This window comes from Alosa sapidissima, chromosome 21 (assembly GCF_018492685.1).
Source record: "Alosa sapidissima isolate fAloSap1 chromosome 21, fAloSap1.pri, whole genome shotgun sequence".
In the NCBI taxonomy this organism is placed as follows: domain Eukaryota; kingdom Metazoa; phylum Chordata; class Actinopteri; order Clupeiformes; family Clupeidae; genus Alosa; species Alosa sapidissima.
In genome coordinates, this window is record NC_055977.1 from 14,569,384 (window position 1) to 14,589,383 (window position 20,000).

Here is a 20,000-nt window from a genome sequence, read left to right on the forward strand (position 1 = left end):
CCATTACCCATGACAGCCACATTTCCCCCACCCCACCCATTTGGCTCCTCACTCCCCAGCCCACCTAACTAACTCGTGGCGTATTAGTCAGCAGACGAGAGTAAAGTAAGGCCCTTCATTACGAGGCGAGGCGAGGCGAGGAGGCGAGGGCTGCAGTTCGTTTCTGTCGTCGGAGGGCATTTGTAAATCTCGGATAAAGCCTCCTCTCCTCTCAGCCCTTCTTCCCCTGTCACAGCACACCACCCCCATTTCTATTTCGTATCCATTCATCGCTTGAAAGGAGAGTTATTAACTTTGGGGTGTATGTGTGTGTGTGTGTGTGTGTGTGTGGGGGGGGGGGGGGGGGGGTGTACAGAGCATGAATGCGGAAAACTAATGCATCTTAGCGCACCCGGCTGCTAGAGTCAATATCACGGCGATGTATAATGGAATATTGCCCTTTAGAATTCTGATGCTGTTCATTACTCGTAAGAGTGGTCATTCTTTAGGAAGTGTGAGCTATAGTGCTCATGTGTATAACAGGCTATGAGCATCTGTGTGTGTGTGTGTGTGTGTGTGTGTGTGTGTGTGTGTGTGTGTGTGTGTGTGTGTGTGTGTGTGTGTGTGTGTGTGTGTGTGTCCCATTTGTGAGCACATATGCTGAGTTCAGATAACGACACACATTCCTATCAATTTTCAAAGCGGGTCTTTGTCGCAAATTCATGAGTGGGACGTGTACGTGTGACCTCGAGCAGATGGCTTACAGATTGATCCTGATGCCTGAATGAATACCTGAGGAGGTGTGTGCGCATTCATTAGCTGAGCTGGATGGGGAAGTTTGTCAGTGTTCGCAGAGCTGCAGGTATGAGGGAGAGAGTTATCTATGTGAGAGCAAAAACTGGAGGGTGAATGGTGCGTCAAGTCTGTCAAACACTAGACTGGGACGTTTTTTGTCTGTGTGAGTGTGTGTCAGTGTGTGTTTATGTGTGCATGTTTGCTGAGAGATTGTCAGTTTTAGAAGAGGTAAGACATACTGTAAGAATCTTGTCAAATTCCCATACTAGAAACAGGGGCATTCATGTCTCTGTTTATGTGCATGTGTAAGAAAGTTTACAGTGGGTCAATCAGGTCTAAGGACAGCCTGAGCATCTCTAATAGGACATAACATCCCTTTATTAGCATAGGCAGGGCAGCTTCTCTGGGTAGAGGGTTTCACCCAGCAGCCTGGCACCACACGGAAGCTCCTTTTAAGGTATGGCCTGGCCAGAGGGGACATTTCATGCCACGTTACCCAGTTACGTTATTCAGAGTATGCATCAGATGCAGTGTGTGCCAAAACCTACTTAACAGATCGAATGGCAAACAGAGAGGGCAAAGAAGGGGTTTAAAATTTGGTGACCAATAGAATTCAGAGCTGAACTCACTATCGATATACCCAGTTGCCGTTGTGAACAACCACCAAGTTATTCGTATTAATACTCATTTTGCATAATCATTTTGAGAGCTCAGTGCTTTTGGTATTGAACTCTCATACTTGATCTGTATGTTCTGACAGCTTTGGCCCTGCAAAACCTAACTAGAAAAAAAGGGGGGTGGGGGGGGGGCGGTAAGTACATTACGTTAATACTTTCACAAGCATGGAGGGATTATGGCACCATACAAGCCACTGAAGAGAACACAAATCTCCATGAAACAAAGTCTTTCCGTCAGATGTGAGAATGGTTCATTGAATAACAGCAGTGGCACAGGAATGGAAAATGGCATCACAATGGCATGGTGACAGCAAAAATGGGTTTTAAAGGGGGTGAGGGGTGGCACACATTGGTGATTTACCATGTCGTTCCGTCCAAAGAATGTGTAGACAGCGTACAGGTAGTAGTCAAAGAGCTGTGAGACGCAGTGGATCACGTCAAAGGCTATGGGCTGCAGAATGCTCATCATCTGCATATACTTTCCTGAGGGGAGGGAGAGAGAGGGAGGGAGAGGGAGAGGGAGAGAGAGAGAGAGATAGAGGGAGGGAGAGAGAGAGGGTGGGACCAAACAGATCAATTATCTAATCAGCAAAACACTACTTGATTCACTTTCTCCATGCGGGAGTAGCAGACCAGTCGATCGTAAGAACCTAATTGCATTGCCATTTCAAGGTTGACTTGATGAACAAACAGCAAATACTTTTTAATTTATACCATCTCGCTTTGATCTCATCATGAGCACACACAAGTACACAAATAAAAATACACACAGTATTTTAATTCTTCAGAGACCAAATCATTTAAAGCAAATGACTTCTATAAGCTCGTGCTTATAGAAAATGAACCCATAAAATGCCTCACAAGCCTGGATTCCTGAGTGGCAAGTTAGAGCTATTGTCATGCTCATCTCACCAATAGCTTCCAGTGCAGACTCGTGTCAGAAAAAAAAACTCTTAATGTTTGTCGAGTAACTTTCGCAAGTCGATTAGAATGGAACAGTGTCCCTGAGGGGGGATTATTTAAACACTGACCAGTGCATTTCCATGTGCTCTCCTGGGGCAGGCCAATTGAATTTGCACAAGCAAGTAATAATGAATAAGTACAAGCACACACGAGAGTAATGCGGTTAACATCGAATCATGAGAAATGAGAGGGAGCGCAATACACTTCACTGTTTTTTTTTAATGCTGAGACAGGTGCTTTTATTTCTTTCCTGCTGCTTTCAGATGGGCCTCAAGGAAGATCGGCTTTGTAATCAAATCTCAATGGATAATACTAGAGTAAGAAAATAAAAGGAGAGTCTGAAGACAAGAGCTGAACTGACAGGTAGTCGGAATATCTGTGATATTAGTGTGAGGGTGAGAGGGTGCCTGGGAACTTTATTTCTCTGTCTACTCCCATCATTGACATGTCCGCAATATAATAACGTCAAAAGAAATCGGAATCAGTTTGAAATAAGCTCAAAGGCACGCAGAAATCCTTAAAAACCGTGCAATTTTAAAAGAGTACGTAAGTTGGGTCTTTTATCTAATGCTTAGCATGCATGCTGTCCACTCACTTCAAAAATCTCAGAGTGAATGTCTCTATGGGTATATTACAATGGAAAAAGGGTCTGTGGTCGAGTTGGAAACTCATGTAGATGCTACAAGAAATTGGAGAACAAGGCCAGAATGTTAATTGGCTTCATTATGGAAAAAACGAGATATAATCATTCGGAAGGAAATTAGGGTTCTAGAGCTAATGGGTCACAGCCCAGCGCACCAGGCTGTCACATCAGACGTTTCAATTACACATCAGACGTGAGCAATGACGGAGGAATCATTGGGTGCTAATGAAGGCAACGGCCCACAGGTCACACAGGTGGGACCAGGAGCTCACCCACACCATCCTTAAACGCTAATTAGCTTCTTTTGAACTGATCGAGAGAAGATTTCTGTTTATGAAGGATGAATGATATGCGAGCCACTTTTCTGAGATACCACAGGTGCTAAGGTGGTGGGGGGGGGGGGGGTACAGTGTGTGTGTGTGTGTGTGTGTGTGTGTGTGTGTGTGTGTGTGTGCGATATTACTTACCGACCAGCCGTATGACGTTGAGGGTGGTGTTGGTCAGGATGGGTGCGTTTGTCTTGTTGAGGTTGTAGTCTGAACGCTTCCGGCTGCGCAAGGTCTCCCTGGAAACACTAATGGGAGATAAAAGGGGTGAAAAACTGCTTGCATTTACACTCCCATAAATAAAAATGTCAAGCACACACAGAAACATGCAGAATGCTTTGAGAGGGACAAAGGCAAAGAGTGGCAACAAGCTGGATTGGAATTAATCTTATGGAACATAAAACGGGAGGGAGTGGGAGTATGTGTGGGTGGGTGTGTGTGTGTGTGTGTTTGGAGGGGGCTGTAGTGCTGTAAGTGAATTAAAAGCCAAGGAGACACGGAGAGCACAGAAGGACAGGTGGAGTCATCATAGGGTCCGCTAAGGTCATTAGACGTGGCCCCTTGGCTAAGCACAGAGCAAGGGCGTGAGAGCCCTTTCATTCACAAACTCATCTCATTAATCAGTGATGCGTCAAGTCCTACGCTTCCACTGCGGACCTCTATGCCCCCCACCCCCATCCCCCTGTCGGTTCGGCACATCACAAGGAAACATTTCATTAACTTTGAACTCGCTCCAGGGACGTACTAGCCACAGTGCAGTTTGTCTGATGCCTTAATGACCCCCTTTAACGGCGTTGGTTTGCTCGTGTTCCGAAAAGTGACTGATTTATATGCTGGGTGATTAAGAATCATGCGGCCCCCAAATGAAGCACTTAGGAAGGGGATGAGCCAGAGGTAAACCACTGCAGACGGCAGCCACCAGCAGGCATGCTCTAAAGTCATTATGGTGAGAAGGAACATGTAAAAAAGAGCATTTTAAAAACATGGCACATGTGCGCCCCCACCCCCCATAATGTCTTCCAGAACGCATAATACCAGCCTGTAGCATGGATAAATCTTCTGCTTAGCCCACATGAGCATTTGGTTAATCTCAAACAATTATGACATCACAATGCAACATGTCCATGGTTTGACGATTTGTCATTAAAGGCTTTAAATATGAAGACAAAATGAAAAAAGAAGAAAGAAAATAATACAATGAGACAAAAATGTGCTAAACCTTCTCAGCTGCCTATATTGTAATGAGGCAACTTAGAGCATATTTTGGAACACTGCACACTGTATATGCAAGCATAGTCAGTCAATTAAACAACAAAAAGAAAGAATTGAGACAATTTATACAGATTTCGAGAAGAGCGACCTCAAGCCATTTCCCTGTGGGAGACATTTTAATGATTCCTTACTTATGAAGGAGCTCTTTTATGCAAGCCCTTTTTCTGAGGACGAAGCTTCTAGAACCATTCTAAATATAATCCACAAGGTCTTACATAAGCCCCCTGTTTGTCGACCGCATAATTAATTTCTTTGCCAGAGATAAGCGACTAATGCCATTTTATATATGTGCCATGCATCTGCCTCTGATGCAAACTGATCGGAACAGAAAGGTGTCTCATTAAATTGCTAATGCTGATCCCAACTGGCTCAGAGTGTGCGGTTTCGTGCCCCGTGAACTTAACAACCTTGAATAGTGGCCTAGATGTACAGTACAGTGTGACGGGAGAAAGTGTGTGGGCGCAGAACCGGTCGAGGAACGAGGATGCACATTACTGCTCGTGCCAAAAACACACAAGATGTTGGCAGGCTTATGGGCACCACTGGAGTATTTCCACTTCAACACCCACCAACAATTTGAGAGATTTGCTTCACCTTTTGACGGGCACGTCGCCCGTTTGCTCGTCCACGTAGTCCTGCTTGAGCTCCTCTGCAACATCGCTGTCACTGTCGTAGTCCTGGTACACATTCTTTTCCAGTTCGTCAGACTCGTACTGCAGGAAAACACAGGAAATGCGAGTATGTTAAGCAAGGGCAGAGCTGAACGATGCAGTGTTTCATTAAATTAATGAAAGGGGACAGTATTAATGTGTATGAATGTATCCACTTTCTTCTATCAGGAAACAAATAAGCAAACAAATGACATTGACATCACACAATGCATCAATGAAAAAAGATGATGGTAGAGTCATTTGAAACAGCAATAATATCATACCATCTAATATAAAAAAAAAAACATCTGAAGACAAAACATTGGATATTAAATGGTCTGGATTGTTTGTATAAAACTCTGGATTGTTTGTACAAAAAATAAAAGTTGACTTCACCTCTCATCGCTAAATTGAAAACTGGTCTGGATAAAGGGAGCTTAGGCAAACCCATGCAGATGTGATTGCTTTCTCACATTTTGATGAGTTCCCAAAAATAAACAACATATGTACAGCCATATTTACTATAGCTATAGAGAATCCAAGGACCAAAAAAGACTTAAGACTAACCCATCCATCATCACCTTAACCAATCGGATTTGCATTGATCTCAGACATGATTATTTTCATTTCTGCACTAGGAAATCCACTGCTGTGACGGAAAAGTGTAATCCATGGAGGATGACTATCTACTGCAAAAAACACTATCAAATGCAATGTGGAAAAGAGACCATCAGTGAAGTCAGGCACGTTTCTTGGTGGGAAATGTTGTCAAGGCAGCGCTGCCTAGAAGGCGCTAGGGTTAGGCATGGGTTAAGGTTAGGGTTCGGGTTAGGGTTAGGACTAGGACTAGGTGCCTTTAAGTCGACGGTGGCAGCGCTGCCTGGAAGACGACGTTGGGGGCTTAAAACACCATCGAGCGTCAGGCACTATCAACGCTAGTTGGGAATCACCATATAACTCAATCCATTGAAGTAATACAGAGAATACAACTAGAAGTGGTGCAGAAATTAACACATTGAGGAACAATCTACAGTGGTAGTGTTGGGGTGCGATCAGACAAGGGCAGTTTGCCGCTTGTAAAATGAGGGGCAATATGTTGTAATAAAAATACAAATGACATTGGACGCTTTTATATTTGACGTCGTTCATTTCAAGGCTCAGGGAGTAAGCAATTAAGCACCGTGCAAAACACTTACTGATAAAATACTTCCCGATAAAATAACAACCGAAAAAAGACATCTCCCACTACAATAACAGCGACCAGTCTGATCCTGCCCTTAGTATACACCCTTTCAGCACAGGGGCATTTATGGGTGATTAAGAGTGAGGAAACACTGTTAAGCACACATAACCGAGAGAATCTCCAATTAATAGACAAGAGGGGCCGTTTCCAAACCAAACCCTCCCCACTGCACACTCCCCACTCCATCACGGAGTGAACTCTGCTTTGTAGCCACACTCCCAAAGGGCGCTCTTAATGAAGGGGTAGGGGGAAATACAGCGGCACATATTGGAATGCCCTTCAGGGGAAAAGAAAATTGATGCCAGATTGATGTCGTTTTCACTGAAAATAATGAACATAATTAATATTAACAGAACCATCAAATATACTGTATGTTTTGGAGACCCTGGAACATATAGTTAGAATATAACATTCTTTCCTCTTTCCTCCATTTATTATGTGTGTGGAGTTGAATTTCATTATTTATTTATGCTATCTTTTCCATACAATGTATGCATGTTGTATTATGTAGGTCTACTTAATTCAGTGTTGCTTTTCCTTATGTCAGTTTCACTGATATTACTTTATATAACAAATGCTGCCAATTTGGGCTGAACATGTCTGTCAGGTCAATTTTAAGGTCCTGCACACATGCCTTGCTAAGTGGTTTGGGAGCACACTTAGGCGGGGATCAGACTGACCAGTGGCAAGCGGTAGGTTTCCTATTGTTCTCTATGGTTCGGCAGTGGAACGGTGGCAGTGCTACCGTTGAACAAGCTGGTTCAAGCTTGGTTCAACTTTCAAAGCGCAACGCGAGCGTATTCAATGGTCAGTTTAGGCAAACTGTTTGTGTTGCTTAGGAACGAGTTAGAACTTATTATGGTCTGAGTGTTGCGTTACACTGGCCGCTGGCCAATGTGATCCCCGCCTTAATGTGGTGGGTCTTTCATGTGGTGGTGCAAACAGAGTAGTAGTACAGATTACGTCCATCAGGGTTGAACTGAACAGCTCGAAGACCAGTGAGGGTCTCTGTCACACAGTGTTCCATTAAAGAGGGAGTTGAACACCCAGATGCACACACTATCTGTAGGAATAGGAATGTTAGCCCCAGCTATGAAGAGGCTGACTGACTGGGATATTATACTTATTGAGCACCCTCTTTCGATAAGCAGCACTGTTCAACGGGATAAGACATAAAATAGGAGCAGATAATGAATCAAAGAAATATAGCTTTACCAGATTATAAATAACTTATGACTGATTTTCCTACACAACATGAACATAGTGAAACAATAAAACACAAAGATATATAGCCTAGACACAAAAGGGTGTGTGTGGGTGGGGTGTGTGTGTGTGTGTGGGGGGGGGGGGGGGGGGGGGGAGTATTAATAGCTTACTTAAGCCAATCGATTAAACAGTTTGCTAATCAATAAACAAAGCCTAGTTCACATGTTGATTTACACCTACAATACAATAAAACCCAATAAAATACAGTACAATAAAACTCTCTAAAATAGGCACTGCATTCTGATTTTTTCATTCTAACTTAAAAAAGCTTATGAATCATGGTGCAGCCTAAAAAAAGCTTATGAATTATGCATATATTAATAAATAATGCAATTAATAATGCAATTATTGTGCAGCCTCTGAAAGTGAATTATTCTTGCGAGTAACATATTTTAACGTGCGGTTTTTGATCGTTATTACGCCACGATCACGTTCATTTCGAGAGCACTGATAGGCTATACAGTACAGTACAGTGTTTATGTTTCCAGGTCATTTGTGTCCCACCAGTCATCTGCCCCCCTCACTTTTACTGGCTTGATGTCACCTAAAATCTCACAGGCACACAATTATAATTTCTGGCTACGCCCCTGCTCAAACCTAAAGAGCAGGGGCGAGCAGTAATGTGCATCCTCGTTCCTCGACCGGTTCTGCGCCCACACACTGTACTGTACATCTAGGCCACTATTCAAGGTTGTTAAGTTCACGGGGCACGAAACCGCACACTCTGAGCCAGTTGGGATCAGCATTTTTTTTTTTTTTTTTCGCCTGGGGTAGTCGCCTGCTGTGGTTTTACTGGTCACCTTGTTATTTTATAGTTGTATCAGGTAGCTTAGTTGACTTTACACTCTCCTATGTGGGCCTAACACAGCCAGTTGGAACAGAACACACCAGAATAGGCCTGTTTAATAAGCAGGATTTGATGGCCGCATTCCTACACTTATAAAATGCAATTAAATGTGGAAGTACTCCAAGTATTCAGAATACGTTACTCAGATTTGAGTAATGTAACGGAATACATTACAAATGACATTTTTGGGCATGTATTCTGTATTCTGTAACGCAATACGCTTTTTAAAGTATCCTTCCCAACACTGGTGGTGTGTGTGTGTGTGTGAGGATGCTCCATCTTCCCTCTCAAATGTCTCCATGTTGGAGCACCCATATCCCCATGGGGTTGTGCTGCGCTGCACAGTTTACTCTCCATGGTGCAGTAGCTCATGCGAAATGTCACATCAAGATTCTGACCACAGGCACAGCCGTTACTCATTCCGTCGCCACGGCGCCCTCCACAAATCCTCTCTGACATCACCGAGACGCGGGAGAGAGGACTATAAACTATTTAGCGTACGCAAACTAATCAACACTGGCTTAATTTTCTGGCAGTAATAATTAACTGTGATGCTGGCGGTGATATGTGGTGCGTAGTGACCCACTGAATGGCTGGTTGGGAGTGTCTGGTGTGGAGTTTAATTGAGTTTAAATGACAAATGATACAAAACAAATAAATTTGCCAGTCAATGGAAAAGAACAACCTGTGGAATCCAGTAATATTTTTTTTCTACCTAATTTGATCTTATAGGACGCTATTAATTATAGATAAATGCATTAATCAATGAATGATAAAATTAACCATCTACAGTCAGTCCCAAGGGTAAGTCATGGAGGCACTGGTTGAAATCAAGAACCTGAAGACTTTGTGACATTTTTTAACTAACTTGATCCATCAGTCAACAACAAAAACAACAACAACATTTGTGAGCATGGCCTTCAAAATACACCTGTAGCTCATCGATGTTCATAACCACGAACCTGACCATGAAACCTGAGGTCCCAGGTGAGGATGTGACATTTTGCCAAAGACCTTGCTCGGATCTTCTCGAAGCTCTGAGCTCTTACCCCGTTGGAGGCCAGCACGTCTTCGGTCTCCTCCTCTTTGCTGTCGATCTGCATCTCGAAGGGGTTGCCTCCCTGGAGGAACAGCGACACCTCCGTGGGGCTTGTAATGGACGAAGCCTGGCGACTGGGCGACACTGACGGGGACCGACACTGGCCCATGAACTTGAACTCCTGTAGGGGACACACAGATGCATTACATTTCCATTTCAAAATGGATGTAGATCTATATGAAATTGTTCAGAAGATGATGTTATCTTACTGTAGACATATATTACAGTTTCTACAGTTATATCAATACGAGTGCCCTTTGGGAAGTAAACGTACAACCTTGGGGTCCTTAGCACTGTTCTATAACAGCTGAACTAAAGAAACAAATAAATAACCTAACTAACATGGCGGTGTCATAAACTATTTATTACATTGTATTTATGGCGGGGTCATAAATGATTGACTTTGCTATAATCAATATTACAAATGTCTTCACTGCTATCAAAAAACACAGCATGTTTGATTGAACACCAGAACAAATCAATATCTGGTGGATATCCCTGCTTTCAGACCACACCCTAAGCCTTTTTGTGTGTGTGTGTGGGAGGGGCAGTGGATTAACCGTATATTTGCATCGTCAGGGGGCATAGAACTTTAAAATAGCAGGAGGGGTAGTGAAGCAGAGAACGGCTCCGTGTGAGTCTATCATTTCAGACTGAAGAGAGCCACTTCCCCTTCATTAAGATTGGACAGGAGATAAGGTGGTGCTTTTGACAAGGAAAAAGGGAAAAGGGGAAAAAAGCAGGGGCTTAAGAAAGGGCAGTGTGATCTGCAGCACACTGGTAAAACCCGTCTCTCGCTTTGGCTGGTTGATAAGGCTGAACCGCCAAAAAAAAAAAAAACCTTAAAGTCAATGAGAGCACGTCGGAAATGTAATTATGATGACATTGTTACATTTTTCGCTAGAGATACTACAAGCAGAGATGGATTGCCCTGATAAATAAAAAGCCAGGAGCCGCCCTTCCTTCTCCCTCTCTCTCTCTCTGTGTGCAGTCCCTTCTCGGCTTTGAGTGACAGGGCCACATTTCCATCACCACATAATTACCGGCCCCTACCGCCACATTTTAGCACAGCATCTTGGTCAAAAAATAGCCCATGAACTGAAATAACTCTCATTATGAATTCAGGACAATTAAAAACAGGATTTGAACAGTGCTCCCCCAACCCTCTTAAATAGGAAAATAAATAAAAAATAAATAAATGCCAAAAGGAAAGAGTTCAGCCTCCTTGGATTGACACGCTGCATCCATCATCAGCTTCAGGGACGCTTATATGCTAATGTCCCTCATTAGGGATTTCCACTGGACGGGCCCCAGTCTTCTCCACAGAGCCTCTCTGCTTTAAAAGCAAAGCCTGCCACCATTTCTTTTTTCTTTTTTAGAGAGCAGAAAAACAAAAAGGGGAGATTGCTTGATCGTTTGCAGAAGATACAGCACTGAATGTGGGGATTGGGGATTGATGGTGGCAGCAGAATCCAATCTCTTTTGCATGAAATAATCGAAAGAGAGAGACAGAGAGTGAGATGCCGTCGATTCCATTCATGGGGAATTCTCCAGTGAATGCGTTTACACTGCGGGGTGCCCCGGCATGTGTTTCCTAAGATATATACCCTCAGAAAAAACCCAAGCAGCCCCCTTTCAAAGTCGTGCAACACAAGAGAAAGCCTCTTTGAAAATTCTACACGACTGGAAAAGCTTATCCCCAGCCATAAATGCTGTGTTTTTTTTGTTTTTTGTTTTTTTTTATACAGATGAAGCTATTGTGAGAAAATATATCTTGTGGATATCACGGTTGAATAGCAGAGCACCTATGTCCATGCTTCTCTCCAAATTGCCAAAGAGAGCCATGAAGCATCTGTTACATTTCCAAAAGGGGACTTTCACCCTGCTGCCTGCATCATTTTAACCCAGTATCATTAACGCGGGCAGAACTGAAAAGCCTCATTTAATAAATTAACAACAGCTATTGAGGCGCTTGTTCTGGCAGGACTTCACCATCTACCGAGATGCTGGAGGAAAAAAACTGGTCTTGTAATCCAGATGAAAGTCTGCCAAAACAATAAGTGGAATATTCTGGTGCATACACTCCATCTTTTACAGCAGTGGGTGAATATTGCTAAGAGCATGTAGGATTAGCCAAATTGTTACGCAACCAGACAGTGTTATTTTTGTTAGGAAAATAATCAATCACAAACATGGCCAGCTTCAGACACATTCATCCAAAGAGACTGCCAGCACTTATTTCACCTTCAGTTAAGAACACACTTTGTTAGGGCTTGCTGTTGATAGAAGTGCTGTGTTTTAAGCACAATGCTAATTTAAGCACGATGTTGCCTGTTATATTTTGGTAGGACAGATTATGTGTACTCATTTATCACTCAAAGTCTGTCTTGAATTCTCTCAGTTGTACACAGAGGTTTCCCAGTGCATCCACAACCTCAGCTCAACTTTACCAACCAGTGTTGCAAAGAAACTTTCACTTTGATCAGAACAAGTCCTGTGCTCAGATCAATGCTACAGAGAGCACCTCTGCCAGAAATGAAAATGACAAAAAATATGATTTTATCAAGAGGGATTCAGGACAGCATAGGCCAAAAGCAGAAAGCAGATGCTGCTGGGTCACTGTGACAAGACAAGAGTCGGTTCAGCCTGAGAGGCTGGTGATGGAGTGTCGTGCCTCACCTACATATGTAAATAGAATGACTCAGCCACTGACAGAAATACAGAAATACCTATCAGATCTGATTAGAAAGGAATGGAGCCCAGTTGGGTCTTCATTTCATCCCCGGACAGACAGACAGACAGACACACACGCACACGCACACACACGCCTGTCTGCTTACGTGGAGCTGGGCGATGCTGAAGTTGGATTTCACAGGGCACAGCTCCCATGTCTCATTCTCCAGGAACATCCGCAGCTCCTCCAGGCGAGTCCTGTGACAAACAGCACACGTAATGACAGAGATGGAGAGAAAGATAGAGAGAAAGGGATGGAGGGGGAGGGAGAGAGAGGGGTGGGGGGAGTGAGAGAGGAAGGAGATGATAAGAGATGACAAGAGGTTAGGATTTGTCAATTAAAAGCCCTTTGGAGTTCCTTTTTGAACTCAGTCCCTTTGGGAGGCGGACGGATATTAAATGTGTTGACACAAATACAGCTGGGAAAGGTCAGAGGGAGTGTGATCAAGAAATTGAGAGAGAGTCAGTAGAGGCGGGTGGTAAAGTGTGTGTGGGTGTGTGTGTGTGTGTGTGTGTGTGAGAGAGAGTGAGAGTGTGAGAGAGAGAGAGAGAGAGAGAGAGAGAGAGAGAGAGAGAGAGAGAGAGAGAGAGAGAGAGAGAGAGAGAGAGAGAGAGAGAGAGAGAGAGAGAGAGAGAGAAAGAGAGAGAATGTAAGAGAGCCAGGGCAGAATAATAGAGAAATAGAGACCCAGAGACAGAAACAGAAAAGGTCACTGAATGAGAGACAGCTTAGCGTGGGAGCTCCACTTATTCTGTGGATCCTATGGACCCTTTCAAGAGAGTTCCATTATCAGCATCATAGTTGGCCCCACAAGGCTTCCTTTTTAACATTCCATATGTTATCTTAATGCAGAGGAAAACGATTGGGGCCCAAATAGAACGTTCAAGCATTGTTTTTGTTTTTATTGTTGAAAGGGTCTATATAAGTGTCCATGGCCGCCAGACTGAGGGGTCAGTGACGAGTGTCTCCTATTGAATGCCAGTGTGAATAATCCTCTGGACCCAGAACAACACAATGATCTCACCACACTCGAGTCCTCAACTGCAGATGGGCATCAAGCAACCACCCACCAAAAAAAAAAAAAACACGCTGAAATTGAGCTTCTCTTTTTTGGCAGCATCCAACTGAGTACAATTCTCCAGCAGCAACATTTCCCTGAACCTTGATGTGGAACCATCGCCAGTGCCACCATTCCATTCCACACCGCCCCAACCCCAAAACAACCCCCTTCCAAATCTGCATACATCACTACAAACATCTCCCACCATGCATCATTCATATTGATGATTACAACTGGTCTTGGAAGAAAGAGAGAGGCAGGAGTCATTCTTTATTAGCGTGCTAAAGCCGTGGGGCACAATATATATTCTAATGGCCCGGTGCGCTAATGTGGGCTAGCGTGTTGGCTGAGGCGGTCCCCGCGCTCAAGTGCATGATGGGTAATCAGTTTACGCAATACACCCAGGCTGAACGCTCACTGCCAATCCTGGGAATAATTGGAAAATTACAGTATGCCCAAAGAGAAAAGTGCAAGAACCGGAGAGCGTTTTGAGGGTATGAGTGATGTGTGTGTGTGTGTGTGTGTGTGTGTGTGTGTGGAATGTTTGGAAGAGGGAGGGTTCATTGACTGTGGGCGGGACGCACATTGGTGTTTGGACGCTTGCCACCCTGTGCTTACTGAGGAAGTGCTGGCCATGAAGCCTGTAACTGAGTTTGCCTGTCTGTTTCTGCGCGCCTGTCAGAGATGGATGGACTGCCATCGCTCGCTGATTAGCAATATCTCTCTCTTCCTCTGTGTGTGTGTGTGTGTGTGTGTGTGTGTGTGTGTGTGTGTGTGTGTGTGTGTGTGTGTGTGTGTGTGTGTGTGTGTGTGTGTGTATGTTTGTTTGTTTGTGTGTGTGACAGAAAGCAAGTCCTCGGAGAGCTTGAGTACACTATGAAGTGAGTAAAAATGCATTAATGTATGCATGTTCAAATCTCAGGAAGTCTGAGTGATTCCTCCGTTATTGTTTCCTCTGTGTGTGTTTGTGTGTGCGTTCAAGTGTGCACATGTGTGCGTGGAAGAGAAACATCCGGAGGTCATTACTCATTGCTGGCATCCGGCAGGTGCTGCTGATGGCTTTTTAAAATCTCTCCGCTTTGCATTTAAATAAGCACATTTGCACGGCACGCTTTGTGTCTGTGTGTGCACGTGCCTGTGTGTGTTTACACATGATTGCTGGAGTCAATGTCCTAGCAATCTCATTCGCATCACACATCCCTGTACCAATACAGACACAGTGCACAAAGACTCAATGTTGGCAACCTGTCATCATTAACATACAAGTAGTCTTGGGGAGAGGGGCACGCAAGCCATGCGGTTCGCTTCCTCGGGCAGCATGGGCAGTGGCATGGCACACTTGACCGATGAGGAGGATTAATCCACATGCCCACAAGCACAGCTGCGTGACTCGGGACCTGAGAGAAGACTGGGTGTGGACGCGTTTTATCATGACTCGGGGAGGACCTGAGAGAGAATTAGGTGTGGGCGCCGTTTGGTCAAAGGTAATGAACAAAAAAAAAACTTGAATATAATTCAAAGGGATTCCCTTTCTTTTAGGCTTTCCCTTTCATATACTGAGGCCAGTGCAATAATACTCACCCTAAACTCAGTCAATCACAGTAATCTCTTTCACTTAGACCTAAGGCAGGCATTAGAAACCTTGAGCACGTATGGTATATTAACTAAGGAGAGGATAAGAGAGGGAATATGGGTGCTGAGAGGAGTAAGAGTGGGGAACATAGGGTACGAAGGAAGAGGGGAAAGACATGAAGGACAATAAAAAAGAGAGAAAGAGAGAGAGAGAACATCGGAGTACAGAACATGGGCTGGCATCTGAGTGAAACACACCTGGAGTGTAAGACTGAAAATAAGGGATCGAGGCTGAGAATGAGCATAAAACAAAGGAATTAACGAGGACTGAACATTCAGACAACTAAGCTAAACAGAGAGAAATAACCTGAAAGAACAGAGGAGAAATAGGGAGAAGACCTCCCCGCTGACAGGACTCACCTGTGGTAGTTTTTGAAGTAGTTAACGCTCTGGCGCTTGATGGACTCCTGGAGGACCTCGGAGCGGCTACCACAGAACTCCTCCCCCACCTGCATCAACCTGAGTAGTGACGGCAGAGAGAGAGAGAGAGAGAGAGGGAGGGAGAGGGCAAGGGAGAGGGAGGGAGAGAGAGGATCAATCTCTTGTTAATCTTGGATACATATCTAAAGTGTATCTCAAAGTGTTTGCCATATATTGTACTCCAAGCATTCTCAGTGTAAACCTTTATTCTAATATTCTGCTTTGGCAATACAAATATTTGTCATGCTAATAAAGCTCACTTCAATTGAACTAAATTGAATTGACAGGATCAAAACGACAAGAAAAAGAACAGGGAAGTCCAATGTAATTAATTAGCTCCATCAGGTTATGTCAGACCGGATATGGCAGGGCTCCTGCATCCCCAGTGACCCGTTAACGTGAGGGCAGGAACTTCCCAACGAGGGCCGCGGCCCTAACAGCCCTTAGTAATTAAAAAGCTTGTAACTCGCGGACTGATGTGTGACGGTTTAGTTGCCCACCGAACAAGCAAGCTCATTGATGCTGTTCTTTTGTTTCAGCATCCCATCCCCCCCCCCCCCCCCCCCCCCCCACAGGATGGGAGTTTGGAGCACCAACTAGGGGAAAAGTTAGACGGGAGGGGGGTGAGTAGAAGGGGATGGGGGTAGTTGGGAGGGGCCGGTTGTGCTGTCACAGCCTGTCCTACCCCTGCTGGGGCAATTAGCACTAATGAGGACACGGCGTCCGCGCCGTACCTGCTGATGACATCCAGGACCACGATGAAGTCGTCGTACTTGAAGTTGGACATGTCCGTCCCCAGCAAGTAAGCTTTCACTTTCAGCTGGACGTCCTGTGGGGAGACGAGAGGCCGGACACACATCATCAGGGAAGGGGGGTTTGGGAGTTGGTGATGGGAATGAGAGAGAGAGAAAAGGAGGGAGGAGGAAGAGAGAGAGAGAGAGAGAGAGAGAGAGAGAGAGAGAGAGAGAGATTAGAAGTGGAAGGATGAAGCAAAGCAGAATCCAAAGACGGACAAAAGAGCAACGACGAACGTCAAGCAAGTCAGCTGACAAGAAATACAGAGAGTGTGGAGAAATAAGGACAAGGTGTCAAATGGCAAAGAGACACATAAATATGGGTGATGTGAGAGACAGGGGATAATGAAAAGTGATAAACAGACAGGCAAACGGAATCAGAGGTGAGAGAGCGAAAAAAGAACAGAGGAGTCAAAATAGGACAGTAGAGGAAAAAAAAACTGAAGAAACAGACAAAACGGAAAGACAGATAAAACGGAAAGACAGATAAAACTCATAGAACAGAGAGACAGATAGGGAGGATGGGCCAGACCCCAGGCTGTGAGAGAGTGCGGGAGCCCACCTGCCAGATGCGGCTGAGGCCGTGCTCCAGCTTCTTCTTCACGTAGGTGCGGCCCACCACTGCCTCGTCGGATCCGTCCTCGCTGCTGCCCTCTGCAGGAAGACACATGTCAGTGCACCCCCCTCCAAAACAAAAACACACAGCAGCAGCACAAACGTCCCTCATATCAAACCACCCTCTTACTCTCCTGCAGTCCTATCAGAGCTTGTTAATTCTGCCCCACAGCTCGGGCTGGCCTCTCAAAGTGTTGGTGAGAGAGCAGCGAGACCCAGGGTGGCCTTGGGTCTCCTGCTCTCCGAGCACATGCATCTCATCATAGGGCTCTTGGGATGAGCTTTCAAGTTTAATAAGTCATGTGCTCCTGCCGCCACATTAGACTCAGCCATGTCCTCTTTGGCATCAGAGCCAAGTCCATATAAGTCAGCTCTGCCAGAGGACACTGGGATAAATGTCAGTCAGTAAATAAATAAATAAATAAATAAATAAATGTGGTGACCCAGACAGTGAATGTGGGATGTGTTGGATGGCTACAGTGACACCCTTCCTTTCTCCCCTCTCTCCCAGTCACCCTCTAGAACCATTTTCCCTGGAGGCAATCAGCCTAATATGCTGTTTGAGGTTGACATCTGTGGAGCGGCTGTCCATCATGGCACTCGGCGGACAGAGTATCAGCTGATGACGCGAGCAGCGCCATATGCCAAGGACGTTAGGGCCGTCCACCCAGCAACCCCCGTAATAATCTCACTGGTGTCAAAATCGAAGCGTGCGCTAAACGGGGGAATAAAACCCCCCAAAACAACAGAGATGTAAAATACACGTTTAGATACACACACGAGATCAAGTGGGGTTCACGTGGGGGGTCAGGTTCAGCGAGCAAGACCTTGGGATTTCGTACGTCGGGCGCAGAGCGTTTTGTTGTGACCGCAAATGTGCGACAGAAAGTGCCTAGAGCATGCCCTTCGCGATCGAGTTTTCCCGTCAGGCTTGGCCATGCAAAATGAATGAAAGCGCTAGCAGTGGCAGTGGAAGGAGAGAGGATAAATGGGAGAGACGGGGTGGGAGGATGCTTGAGCTGGTTGTACTTAACCTCGGAGCGCCGCACGCTTTTGCAAAACAGAGATGCGAGCAGAACAGATGGGGTTGTGGGAGCGGGGAGGGGAGAGAGCAGCGGAGTCGTGACACACACACACACACACACACACACACACACACACACACACACACACACACACACACACACACACACACACACACACACACACACACAGCAGAGTAAAACCAATTCAGTCTTCAATGTCGAAAAAGAAAGAAAAGCACTGGAAAATGAACAAAACAAAAATCAAAGAAAGGGAAAACCATGTTCTACACCAACACTAGAACACCATTTGGCAATAAGGCAGGGCAAACCACACAGTGTTCTACACCAACACTAGAACACCATTTGGCAATAAGGCAGGACAAACCACCTCATGTTTTTTTTTCTCCCTGAAACACCTCTAATGGCATGGAAAGGCAACATTGTGCCGTGAGGCGTCAAGGAACTTGCCGGAACTGTAGCCGAGGCCAGAGATGGGAATCGGGGGGGGGGGAAGAATGAGGTGTTTCTTCAAAGACCGGAGCGGGCCAAGACACAGTCACATGGCGGTCTCCTCAGTGATCCTTCCAAAAAAACGTAAGTTCTAGATCTTTCTTTTTGGAAGCAGCAGTGTAGCTGTAGCGTTGGTCAGGTTGCAGGTTGTCATCATTATCAAAGCAGCCTCGTCGTCAATCAAAGTTGGTTTTTGGTTCTGGCTTTCTTTCTCCACACTCTCGCACAGGTTCACCCAATATGACCCGCAGGAGAATCACAGGGGCCAGAGTGTGCTGGTTAAGTGTTCATCAATAACCCCTCTGTATGTTTTGGACATTTGAAAGCAAGGTGATTGATTCCTGCCTGGAGCACTGTAACGGGAAATACATTCCCGGAACAAGTCACGTGTGCACTCTGAACATGAAGGTAAGGTGTGTACGTGCTCGTGATTGTGTGTGTGTGTGTGTGTGTGTGTGTGTGTGGTGTGTTTATATGTGTGTGCCTGTGAGTGTGCGCAAGTATATGTGTATGTCAGGATGTTGGTTAAAAAGCCCGAGGGGCCCATTGACCTTTTCCTCTACAGCAAAGGTGATCTGTCCATACAAACACACATACACACACACACACACACACACACAACCCCACACACACACACACACACACACACACACACCCCTGGGAAGGGTCTTTCCGGCCGGCAGCACAGCTAGGGTAAGGAAAGGGGACTGACTGCATCTGAAGGCTGCGAGCTGCAAGGGAAACAAACCGCGCGGAAGAGGGCTGGAGAAGGCAGATGATGTGCGTACGTGACGGAAACAGATGACAATCCAGGGGCAAGAGGGACTTCTGCCCCACAGGAGCCCAACTGGGGCAGCTGATGGGGGTTTAGGGGAGCATTAATGACACCTCCATGTGAAAGAGGCAGTAAGGAAACCATCAGCCATCTGCCATTCTACACTCATGCTGTTTTCTAAAAATAGAGTGCAGCCAGGTGATGGTATAGAAACAAAGGGGGGTATTTTTTAGATAACACAGCATATGCTACTGCTATATCATAAACAACATGATGTTACACAAGTGTGATTTGAAGAGGCTGAGACGGATCTATGATGTGGTAATTTTAATCATTCCTTCTATGACAGTGACACGCAATGTCTGGGAAAAAAAAAACTGCATCTAGCATTTCCTGGTGCAAGGCCAACAATGTTGGATAGTTTGTCCATCCTCAGAATTACATGTCGTCCATTGCTGGACTGTTCTGAATTCATCTTCGAAATTTATGCAATATTTAGCATCATAACGAAGCACCACACAATTTCAAAAATACCAATGTGTCAATCTATAGCTACAGTAGTTGCTGACATTTTAACCGCATTCGATATGTTTGTTTCTACTATGCATATAACAAAGTCAGGCAGCTTAAAACACAGTCAGAGAGCTCTTTTCCAGCCTCTCGTCACACCTGAAG

The 20,000-nt window shown here is 45.1% G+C and overlaps 1 protein-coding gene across 1 annotated transcript in view; it reads right to left on the minus strand.

Moving 5' to 3' along the window:
* The window catches only part of vps50 (VPS50 EARP/GARPII complex subunit), a 136,744-nt gene that overhangs the window by 45,228 nt on the left and 71,516 nt on the right, over positions 1 to 20,000 (minus strand). Inside the window, exons 14-21 of the mRNA XM_042075866.1 lie at positions 16,963 to 17,054; positions 16,341 to 16,435; positions 15,547 to 15,645; positions 12,601 to 12,691; positions 9,711 to 9,881; positions 5,250 to 5,368; positions 3,525 to 3,631; positions 1,813 to 1,934 (exon numbers count right to left, since the gene is read on the minus strand). Coding sequence (XP_041931800.1) covers positions 1,813 to 1,934; positions 3,525 to 3,631; positions 5,250 to 5,368; positions 9,711 to 9,881; positions 12,601 to 12,691; positions 15,547 to 15,645; positions 16,341 to 16,435; positions 16,963 to 17,054 — 896 coding nt within the window. The remainder of the gene's footprint in view (positions 1 to 1,812; positions 1,935 to 3,524; positions 3,632 to 5,249; positions 5,369 to 9,710; positions 9,882 to 12,600; positions 12,692 to 15,546; positions 15,646 to 16,340; positions 16,436 to 16,962; positions 17,055 to 20,000) is intronic.